The 12,557-nt window shown below is 33.2% G+C and overlaps 1 protein-coding gene across 3 annotated transcripts in view; it reads left to right on the top strand.

The window, feature by feature from the left end:
• The window catches only part of LOC108561063 (transcription factor hamlet-like), a 66,970-nt gene that overhangs the window by 41,850 nt on the left and 12,563 nt on the right, over window positions 1–12,557 (top strand). Inside the window, exons 1-2 of one of the 3 annotated variants that reach the window (XM_017918835.1) lie at window positions 7,962–8,120; window positions 10,715–11,091. In XM_017918835.1, coding sequence (XP_017774324.1) covers window positions 8,096–8,120; window positions 10,715–11,091 — 402 coding nt within the window. In that variant the 5' untranslated portion in view covers window positions 7,962–8,095. Of the gene's footprint in view, window positions 1–7,961; window positions 8,121–10,563; window positions 10,642–10,714; window positions 11,092–12,557 lie in introns of those variants that run through there. The other 2 variants (XM_017918836.1, XM_017918834.1) reach the window with 2 other exon arrangements.

Genomic DNA, 12,557 nt, shown 5'->3' with positions numbered 1-12,557 from the left:
TTACAAATGAAATAAGTTTTGTATGAATTAATAACTAATTTAATTAACATTGATGTGATCTTGTAATGTGATGTAATTATCTTTTTTTATAGTTAGTATAGAATTTGCATTGATGTTTGATGGACAAATCCTTATTGTTATCAATTTTTGTATTGTAATTCATTTTCTACAAATTTCCTTGTATAAATAATACATTTTCACTTTAAATATAATTAATTTCAAAGTTTACAATTGATATAAGTTTTTTATGAATTTATAACTAATTTAATTGACATTAATGTGATCTGGTAATGTGATGTAATGATCTTTTTTTATAGTTAGTATTAAATTTGCATTGATGTTTCATGGAAAAATTCTTGTTTTTATCAATTTTTGTATTGTACTTAATTTTTTACAAATTTCTTTACAAAAATAATACATTTTCATCTTAAATATAATTAATTTTAAAGTTTACAAATGAAATAAGTTTTATATGAGTCTATAACTAATTTAATTGACATTGATGTGATCTTGTAATTAATTATGTTATACTGATAATTGTGATGTAATGATCTTTTTATTAGTTAGTATTGAATTTGCATTGATGTTTGATTGAAAAACTTTACTTTTTTTCTTGTTGTTGTTTATGATTGGGTTTAGATTGATGTGTTTAATATATATATTTTTTTATTCATCCGGGCCGTGCGCCTAAGTGACACCCCGTCGTTGGTTCCTGGGGGTTGTCATTCGAAGAGACAAATGACATAAGTCCATTAGGGGAGTCGCACCGCGTCGCGTTCGCTCTATAGGTGATGCGAAAATGAGTCTAGCACGCGGTGAAGAAGTGCATTAGGGATGAAAGTGATATTTACCCCCGTGCAATTTAGAGGAGAAAAAAAATATAGAAGCCCGACGGGGGTGAGCGCATAAAACAATTTGCGAAATCGTCGTATCCTTTTTTTTATATTCACACGCATCAAACATGTACAGTGGAACCTCGCTTAACTAGTATAATTCGTTCCAGAATTTCCGGATTTTTACTGAAATAAAGTGAAACAATTTTTCCCATATAAACTAATATGATAATTCGAAAAAAAGTATAACTTGGTTACGTTTTATAATGATTTTGCTTTGTATTAAAAACTAAACTTTGCACTAAAAAAATCACAAATAACATATCTGAACACAAGTTTGGAAATATGTGTGATCACAGACAACACTAAGATGCAATTAGAATGATTACTAACATAGTTTGTAGAAAAACTATAATAATTGTAGGACACAATACATTTTTGTTTTGCTTTTACAGCAAACACAAATTATATTTGCAAAGATTTCAAAAACATCGAAGATATATGTGAATACAAGTTTTGACAATGATGTAGTAGGCGCACAATCCGAGATTTATCTTCTCTTCGTCATTCGTTATGCGAAACGTCGTTCGTTAAGCGAGGTTCCACTGTATATAATTTACACAAAAAAAAAATAATGCAGAGATTTTTGTTCACCGACCGAAATTGTGGATCCATGGGAAAGTGGTGATAAGCTCCTGAGAACACCAATCTCGTCCAGCTTCTTTCGGTTACGCAATCCATGTTTGTATCCGTTTTGGGGTAATCGCACGGCGCCGCAGGAAGGATACCAGATAGTGGCTTCAATATCTATTATTAATTCTGATTAACGTACGAAAAATCATATCCCTCCTGACAGTCAGTGCCTATAGAAATGTGCTTTGGCTCCTCGAGAAGTCAAAAAAAATTAAAATATGTAAAAAAAAACATAGAATAAGAAATGTATAAAAAAAAATGAATAATATAATATACACACCGCAAGAATATTCATCCTTACAAGGGAAATTCGTTACACGTTCCATTGTGGCCGTGTCCATGAAAAGGAAGTCAATTGGATCCAAAACCGGGACAAGTATCTATTACTACCTGCTTACGAGAAGAATTAATGCATACAAGGTTTCTCTTTTTCTTTTTTTTTGAAGGCAACTTAAAAAGCGATCTGTAACAATAATGTCAACGTTTTGCCCTCATCCCCGACACGTCTTCGTTTTCTTCTACTTTGATCCCTGATTTGCATTTTTTCGCTCATATGCAAATACATAAATTTCTTGCCTTCTCCTCCCCTCTTTATCTTCCGAAAAACGCCTTTTCGACGTGTCGCACGACAACCTAACATATGAATATGAAGAAGGAATAATAAAAAAATTGGGAATTCAGGATGAAATTCAGGGGAAATATCCACCCCACATGTACATGCATGATACATGCATTCGCACATGGTTTATATAAATGAGGTTATCATCGGTGTACGTTCGCCCGTTCGCATGTCTATATCACTCGTACGTTTATTTATGACCGCATTTATGTACGTTTATTATATCCTCTCTCTTTCTCTTTCTCGCTCTTTCTTTCGCTTTTCCTGGCGCAAGGATAACAAGAAAACAATAAAAGCAGAAAACATCGGGCTGTATACGACATGAATCAAAATTTACATTCGAGCAACAATGTTCTGTGTTGCAAACATAAGTTACTTTACGTCTTTTTATTTCTATATTACACCGTCTCATACATTTATGCACTTTTTATTACAAATACCTCCAAAATCATAGATAGATTTGAATTTTTAATCAATTTTTGGAATAATTCAAGTTGCAATTTTGCAATTGTTAAAAAATGTATATTTTTTGATTTACAGAAGGTTTTTAATAATAATTGAGATAATTTTATAAAGAATAATAATTGGAACAGTTTTAGAATCTATTTCTAATTGAAATAATCATGTTTCTAATCGTGTGAGAAATTTTTATGACAATTAATTGTTAATAATAAGTTCATAAAATTAAAAAAAAACTAATAATAATTAGCTTAAAATAATTACAAATAAATTCTTATTTTTTTTCTTTAAAAATGTCTACAAATAAGTACGAAATTAGAAATGTTAATTTCCATAATTGGGATATCAACTTTTGCACTAATTTAGAGAAGTAAATATATATTTTTTTTTATTTTATTGACTATAATTCATACAATACTTTATTTAGATGAAATTTAATTATTTTGTGTACATAATTATTATAGAATATTTATATAAAATAAACTTAGAATAAAATCTATTATTTTTTTTGTTCATTAGAATTTAATGAAGTCAAGTTATAAGTATTGAAATTCTAAATTACTTTCATCTAAATATTATTAGCAAGTTGATATTTACTACAATTGTATTTTATAATTTGTATCACGACTGAATGAAGTAATAAGGAAATGCGATTATGCAAATTGTAATCACTGCAATTGTAGTTGGATAACATTGAAGAAAAAAAAATTAGTATTGTTTGTTTGCAATCATTGCTTTTGGTTGTTTTACATATAGAAAGAACAAGTTTTTTTTTCACTCTCTCGTTGTTCCTCTTTGTCGCTTCACGCATGGCGAATTGATAAAGTGGTTGTAATTGTGGTCCCGAAGGTGTATTTACGGCATCCGAATGACCGCCGCTCGATTCCTTCGCAGGTAACAATGATTGTTCGCAACAGTGAGAGAAGAAATGAATGAAAAATTGCCCCTCTCCGAACAGTGAATGCACCTTGAAAGCGATTCAATAACATAACATGCGTTTCACGGAGATACAAAGTCGTAAAACAGGAAAAACCCTTTTATTGCGCACATCGAATCCCTCGAGATGAGCAATAAATTATGATTGAATTGAGGAAAGAAAAATGAAAGAAAAAAGAAAGAGAAGGTAGATGCATACGCACACATTGATTTAATTTTTGCATAAGTTTTTCTTTCGTTGTCGTTGACGGTGATGGGATTTAATAGAATAGGTGAAACGATGTTTGCATTGATGTCTTTTGTATGGGATCGCAGCGAGGAGGAAGGAATTCAAATTGAAATAATAAAGTCGAATTGGAAGGAACGAATGATTCGAAGAAAACGTTGAAGCCCCGGGGAGGACAATGAAGGGGGTAAGCGGGAGAGAAAGAGAGAGAGAGAAGAAAATGAAATATAAAAAAAAAGGAGTAGTGGGCACCGTGTGTGATCATTACGTCCTCCTGGATGGGGATGAAAGGTGCGCGGAAGTGGAGTCGGGGAGGCGAGCTTTGTTCGCGCGTTCACCGGAAGCACCGGAAAACAAGAAGAAGGCAGCCGAGGAGGTGAGCGCGCGCGAGATACGAATTTCTAAAGAATTCCATTCTAGAGCCTCCCTTGCACAATGCACGCCCCTCCTCGCTCCTTCTCTCCCCGCATTATTATTATTATTCTCTTCTTTTTGCTTCTACTTGCGATCATTATTACATTGTGTGTGCACCATCGAATAACGGACTTTCGATTCCTATCATCTGCGATCCAGAAACAATCCAGATCTCTTTACATAACGCGATTGTCTCCACAATACAAAACCTATCATTAAACGAATTTTACCTAATCTTAACGATCAACATTACACCAAGCACATACAAAATATAAATGTTATATTCATGTCATTTTCCTCAAAATAATACAATCTCATTACATATTTGGTACCAAAGCAAATGTATTTTTTTTTTCAAATTTTTAATATAATCGTTTAAAAATGTTGTGTTTTTTCTCCAATTCTCCTAAAATTAAAGTTTTGCTACCAAATATCTCTCAATTTATTAAACTTTCATTGAATATTTATATATAAATAATTCATTTATAAAGTACCAATTTTTAGAGCAAAATGAAAATATGTAATTTTATAAAATTTAAATTTATTTTTTTATTAACAATATAACAGTTTTCTAAAATACTATTATGATCAAATATATCCAAATATTCGTTTATTAATTAAGTCAACAATTACTTAATTAGAAGAAAGTCCCATTCATTCTTTCGTTCATTTCTATCATTATTTTCACTTTTTATAATAATATTTTATACTTGATTTCAAATGTATTAGATTATTCATTAATTATTTTAATTTGCATTGAATTTAAAAAATAGATACGTTAAACAATGTACGATTTGTAATATATTATTTTTAATACAAATTTTATGAATATTTTCATAATTCACATATATTTAATATGCAATAAACATATAAAATTAGTTAATTTGTTGCATATTGACTATTAATAATTACTGAAAGGTATACATTTTTTTTCAGAAAATAATGTAAATCAATTGAAAACTGAACGAGTTTCTGGTTTTGTTCATTAATTTCAATGCAATAAAATATTAACAAAACGAATGAAGTTTGCAAATTATTATTTACTATTTATAATTACACATACGAAAAATCGTTAATTAAATGAACCAATTTAAAACAATATTTGTTTTTTATATATTATAATTTTTGAATATAATCAAAACTTAAATAAGTATTTTATTAATAAAATATTAGTAAAGGTGTCAGAATAATATTGTGCAGATTTTATATAATTTGTACGATTTTCTATGCAAATACATTTCAAGTTTTTCTGAATTAAATTTATAACAAATTAACAAATTTCTGTTGTTTGAAATGAGTATAATAATGTGTACCGGTTGGTTTTTTAAAAGCTATACTTGTATCAATCATGGTGATTAGATAATCCTTCTAATTGGATTAGTTTTAGAACTAGTTCAAATCAAATTTGCACAAATGTAAAATGTGTTTTTACAAAATCATGTTTTCTTTATAGATCAATTATGATTATTATGTCATGTTTTTTTGCAAGTTCATTTGAAAACCAGTCTAAAGCAAATGTGTATTAAATTAGTTGATATAAATGTAGCAGATTGTCAAATGTTAAATATGTAGTTTGAACTGAAGTTGGATGTAAATAATAATGTGCAGGTCGCAAACAATTCGAACGGTTTCTGGAGTGGTTAGTTACCACTCGCAAGTACTGTCGATGCAATTGTTTTTCTTTCCGTCTCTACTGGCTTCGCTTTCCGAATGGCCTTGTAATGAGTTTGAGCCGCGACATCTGCTCGTCCGAGGTTGAATGTGCCTGCGACCACCCCTCGCATTCATCCCTCCAATCTCCACCGTCGTACTTGTTGTTTTTTTTTTTGTTGTTTGTTCGTTCATCATCCACCGCACACGTATTTATTATTATTTGTTTCAGACCGAATGCAAATTCGATTCTAATCAGTGTAATTATCAAGTGGTCCAGGGGCGGCTGCTGTTGCTGCTTCTACTGGTTCCACCTCTAATCCCATCATTGTTGCACGCACAAGAGCATCTCTCCAACGCTGCATTATATAAACCGAATCTATTTCCCAACGTAATTCAATTAATCCTCTCGAACGGATTAACACTTTACACTCGATTTCAATTGTTTTCGTTGTTTTTTTTGTAATATTGTCAGAGAAATTATCAAAATTGTTGAGAGTACATAAAATGTTCACTCGATCAACCGCAAATTCTTCATTGACGTAAGCCGTGTAATCTCTATACATAGACTTGCGATTAATTGAAAAATAAAAACCTTGAATGAAAAAGTCATTCACCAGGAATTAAGTTTTCATTTAAAGATTCACATATTTATTTCATTCTTATTTATAAATTAAATTAACAAATTTATGATTTTTTTTTTATTATAAGCGAAAAAATTGATAATTTGATTATTTGAAACTAATATAAATTAAATAATAAATTTGTTAGATAAAAGAAGGATTTACAAATTAAATCCTAATACAAATTAATAAACTGGTCAAAGGGTAAATTTTTTCAAATATGAAAATTTTAAATACACAAACGTTTATTACATGCGAATAAATAAATAATTTTTGAACATTGCATCAAATTATTTAATAAATATGATTATACAATTAGTTCAAATGTTTTCATCATCAAAAAGGGCACAAAATAAATTTATAAAAAAAAATCTATTGGTAACATAGTAAATTCTATTGTTTTTTCTTTTGTTATGGAAACGCGGAAATGTGTAAAAATTGTGTGGATGATCGCGTATGAAAAATTCACGACCCGGCGAATCCACCGAACTTTTCAATAAACTTTATTGAAAAACAAAATAATAACAAACAAAAAAGGAAAAAACAAAAGAGCGAACTGTAATTCACGCGATGGCACGATGAAATATTAATGCCACCAAAGTTATGTGTTTTGGCTCAGTTTGTTATTTTTTTTTTGTTGCCAGACCGAAAATTCATTTACTTGTTTGTCCTTTATGCAAGATTCAAAAAAAAAATGTATTTTTTCCTCTCTCTGTATTCTCTTTTTGTGTGTATCTTTCTCTCTCTATATGTATATTTTCTCTTTGCTTTGCTCTGTGTTTGGAGAGGAACGCGTTTCGCAGTTGTGTTTGCAGTTCGCGCGGCTCTGAATATTTTATTAATGGGCGAACGCTGTTTCATATAATATATTTTTTTCCCGATACGCCGAGGGGTTGGAAAAGTTTCGAACGTCGGCGGCGGCGGTGGTGGGTAACCCCCCCAGAGAGGATCACCACTCCATATTGATCCGGTTCTGTCGCTCTGCGCGGGGGGGTGGTGGATTGGTCGGTCTTCAATTAGGTCACCTTTAAGGAGAGAGAGATGAAGGAATCGATGTTGCCCCGAAATCAGCTTCATTTCTCGAAGGATCAAAGGAATCGAGTGTGCGTGCGACAAGGATAGGTTGTAATATAAAAATAAAGAGGGCTTTTTCTTTCTTATTATTATTATTATTATAGCGAGATCGAGTGGAGGGTTGTTTTTTTTCTCTTCTATTTTCTCTTTTTTTTTGTGTTGAACTGAGCGATTTCGTTCTGGTTCTTGTGTGGAGGTAATAGAGGCACGTGTCCTTTCTGGAATTGGTCAGATAGAGCTGTCACTATCTAATAGATAGGGTGGCGGTGGTGGGGGTTGGGTCCTTAAGGATGGCCCCGCCTCCGACGCACCCCACCCTTACGGATCGGCCGGGGCCACGCCCAGATATCCCTCGGATCCGGGACACGGGATGGACCGGGATAAATCAGTGCTCCACTGGATAGCGTTTGGAGCGAAACTGTTGAATAAAACGCACGCATACACAGCTTATATATACACGCATAACATACTCAAAGTGTTCATATACAGTTTTTTTTTTGTCAGTGATCAACAGACTAGTTCAGTGCGCAGTGCTTGATACTTCTTCATCCTTTTTTTTGGTTCTTTCATGGTGCTGAGGAAAATAATGACAGGTAATGATGAGCGCAGGATCAGGATTTTACCGTCGCGTCTCTTCAACATCATCTTTAACCAAAGACAGAGCTTTTCGCTTATTTTGTTTCGTTTTTTTGTGTGTGGTTTTATGTGTCCTCGTTCGCCGAACGCGCAGACACAGAATCGGAATTGCGAACGCACCGCGAAGACACGTACGAAGTCCTTTTGTCCAGATCCAGTTTCCTTCATTTTATTGCACCGCTCGGCCCGTTGTTATCTCTAATCACATAATGCCGCCCCCGCCGCCGCCGCCGCCTCGCGACACGCAAACCGACCATTCACGGAGACCCTCCACAAAAGACCCACCGAGTGGTTGCAAAAATAATAATAATAAAAAAAAAACAAATAACAACACAAGGAGCAAATGAAAGCACGAAAATAAAAATAATAATAATAAACACATCGTGCTAGTAAGAAAAGCGCACGGAATGTGGGGGAGCGCATGCAAATGATAAAAGCGGAATCGGGCGAAAAAAGCTACCTGCAAAAGCTCATGCAAATCATTTTCGGGATTGTTTCGCACCTCGTTTCTCCTTACCTAATTATACGGAATTGTTCATTTCACTTAAACGTAAACATTACAATTACAAAGATTTATACCTAATAAATACTTTTAACGCATTGTTTAAACAAATGCTTGATAAAAATAATAAGAAACTTTTTTTGTTGGCTAATTAATTATTTACATTAAATTAATTAATAACATTAACGAAATTATAATTAGTAAACATTTTTATGCAAAACTGTTGTCACCTTAATTCACTTCATTTCTTTAATCATTTAATACGCATAATTAAATTAATGTTTTTATCTAACAATTACCGATTAACACTGCTTCCGTAGATTATTTACGTATTACGTAATGAACTCTGTACAGATTGTGTTCTAAATTTGAATTGAAATACTTACAAAATTTTGTTAAAAGTATAATATTTAGAATCAATTATCAAATATTTTTTCAAATATATTGATTCAAATCCGTCGCTTAGTTTTATAAAGCAAGATGTAATAAACAATTAACATAATACAATTAATCGGTTACCAAACTTTGTTTTAATGTAAAAATATAAACAATAAAATATTTCATTACAATTTTATATAAATTTGTTATAATTTAAAAAAAAAATGTCACATAAAGTAAATATTATTATTTACCAAACTTTCTTACTACAGACCCAAAAAGTAAAGTTAGAAAAGATGTTTTATGTTAATATATTTTGTTCAATTTTACTTAAAAGTGAATTGAAATTGTTACAATTGTTACCAAATAATGTATTATTAATAATAAAGTTTATATAAATTTATACAAAATAATTTAGATTGGGTTTATATAATTTTTATTGTAAATATTGTACGTTTTTAGTTGAAATGTATAAAATAAACGGAAGCAATGATGGGAAGTAGATGTTAACTTAGTTCATAGAATTTTATTGGAGATTATTGCGCTCGGATTATCTCGAGTCTCTTGAATTTCCTGCAAAGTGACCCAATCTCACGTAAACCCCCTTCAGTGAATAGGAAACCGAGAAAAGAACAATAAAGCCACTCGATAGGAGGAGAGAAAAAAAAACAACCCCTTGGTGGATTTTTGGTTGATGATTTTAGCGATTGTGGAAAAAGCTAAAGATTGTGAATGTGCGGAGGCAGGGATCGGTGCTGCGTCTTGTTTTCCGTTGTCGGCGAACAAAGGGGGAGGAACGAATTGCGTAACCGAACGCCGGTGTGTTTAGATAATCCCCGATGTTTATGTAATTTGCTCGTTTGAAACGTGATACTACGTGTCTGCAGCGCCCTTCTCTCTATTTTCAAATAATCTCCACCGACTGTTTAGGCTCTTTTCGGTAAGCTGCGTTTTTATTTGTATGCAATATGTAATGGAGATATCACAGTCGATTCCGAAGGAAGGAGAGGGAGAGTGCTAAAATCTGCACGGAACTGCCGAAACCTGATAATCGTTCCATCGGCCGGATTTTCGTTCAGCCCTCGACTCTGACCAGAAACGACAACTGGATCGAAAATAAAAAAATACAAATATAACAGTCAGACATAGAATAAGAGATGAATGCGTATTATACACGGAGCAGACGACTTGTACAAAAATTATCGCAAAACTGACTAAGGGAAATACGAGATGAGTATTTCTTTAAGCACGAGCGCAAACGGTCGTTGCACTTCTTTTACTCTCATCTCCATTTCTTTGATTTATTTTTATTTTCTATATATTTGCAAAGCTTCTTCGTCCTGTTTGCGCAGAACTTTGAGCTTAATTAATTAAGTATCGCGGATTCGCTGTGCGCATGCAAAAGGAAAAACCGTTTCGAATTGCGGTTTGAGTGGGCCGAAGAATTGAAAACCAACGAAGATAAAGGCCCTCCCGGGTCCCGATAATTGCGTAGGAAATCCGTTTCGTTTAAGTTAATAACATAAGCTACCATACAAATCTCTTCGCTCGTGCGGTAATCAGCGTTTTGTAAAAAGAAAACAGAGGAAAGAAACGAAGTGGGAATTAATTATAAAAAAATATGATATATTATTGTTGTTGTGCTAAATTGAATTGTTTCTTCGTTCGCAGAAGGTAGCGAGGATGAACTAGAGATTCCGCGTGGTGGTAACGAGGATATGGAGACGATGGTATCGCCGAATTCCGGGGATTTGGCCGGAGAGAGGTTACAGCTGAAGCCGGTTGAAGCACTCTACGACACGCATCATAGGCCCTCCGTCGATGATCCCTACAAGTTCCTCACGATTCACGCGAAGAATATCTTGGCGGAACACTTTTCCGGGATCAAGATGGCTAATGATTACGCTTGGTCGCGTCTCCTACCTGCTGATCTCGAGATCAGGGAAAACGGAGTCTTCGCCAAGTGTCCTCTTGCCAAACACATCAAGTACGGACCCTTCCAAGGGAAATGGGCCGGTATTCCTCAAGACAAACGATTCGCTTGGGAGGTACGTACCAATTTTACTTCTTACTAAACTTCTTATACACTTCAAGTACTAAGATTAAATTTTTTAACAACATGTTATTTACCGTCGAATTAGTTAAGAAATATTTTGAAAAAGCTGAAACTTTACATCTCTCATCTGACATTCTTATTTTATTGACTAAATTCTGAAAATGAGCGATAAGGTATATATTTTTTTTTAAATACTCTATAAATATTCTCTAAATCTTCTAATTATAGATAAAGATAGAAAGTTGGTGTTTATGGTGGTATAAATTAAGATAAACTTATGTAATTCGTGCGCGTATCAAGGAAAAAAAAACATCGAAAATTTATGATATGTTTCTGGTGTTTGCGTCGAGATTGACTCCTCCGGATCTGGGTCAATCGTGGAACGGTTGTGCAGGAAAAACAAATTGGAACGTACATTGTTTCGGGACGTTGGCCAATGAAAAGAGAGAAAGAGAAATCCAGAAATATCCCCGATCTAATTTAGCTGATCTCCATTTATCGCCATGAGAAAAGCAAACCGAGTAGTTTTTGGGGTGAAACAGGATAAAATTGAAACGCGATGGGGGAAAGGAATGGATATGTGTCAGTCAGGAAATTAGGGCACTAATCCTTGTGGAAAATTGTTTAAACTTGGTATTACGAGCAGATGAATAAACACGGCGATAATGAATTCGCGAATATTGCAAAAGTGGCTATGAATAATATATATAGATATATACATGTTCTTTGGACAAGATGACAACAACACCCCTAATCTATCCAATAAAAGGGATTCTCTCCCCTCGAACCCAGGTGTCGAAATGATTGACAGGGTGTGAATGAAGCCGCAGAAAGAAGGGTTTTTCGCCCCAAAAGTGGTGCGGCGTCCTTGCCTTGCCAATTTCAGAAATGCGAGAAAAAAACGTAAATAAAACTAAATAAGAGGATCGGAATAATCTCAGGATATCCACACGGATGAGTCCGCACAAAGAGTGCCCTGTGGGAAATTTACACTACACAACAATTTACCCAATTTCGGTTTGAATGAGTTACGAGTGTCGAGATAATTGCAAGACAGACTTTTGAGGAACAATTTTTTGTTTTGTTTGTTGTTTGTTTCGCCCGAATTATTAGGTAACCTGAGCATTCATTATCTATGCGTAGATAGTGGAACAGAATGATGAAATACATAATATTCATTATCGACGAAAAAAAGAAATTCCTAGGTGCATGTATATCTGTATATATAACGTATTTATTCAGTTATTAATCGGTCCCAATTAGATAATCGATTTATCAAGTTCAATATAAATTGTAGATGTGAATGGATGTGTTTGCCTTTCGCATTCGTAATTCGTACGATTAATAGCTTACATCGTTTCATGGTAAGTCAGTTATTGGCTGTTATATAAATACATCCATCCTTTTTTTTGTTTTGTTATTCTTCTATTGATTTTCGTACTATTACCAAAAAGTATT

The sequence above is a fragment of the Nicrophorus vespilloides genome, unplaced genomic scaffold (genome assembly GCF_001412225.1).
Source record: "Nicrophorus vespilloides isolate i.1.1-1 unplaced genomic scaffold, Nicve_v1.0, whole genome shotgun sequence".
NCBI classification, from domain to species: Eukaryota; Metazoa; Arthropoda; class Insecta; order Coleoptera; family Silphidae; genus Nicrophorus; species Nicrophorus vespilloides.
The sequence above is the reverse complement of the archived record's forward strand: the minus strand, read 5'-3'. Positions and strand labels throughout refer to the sequence as shown.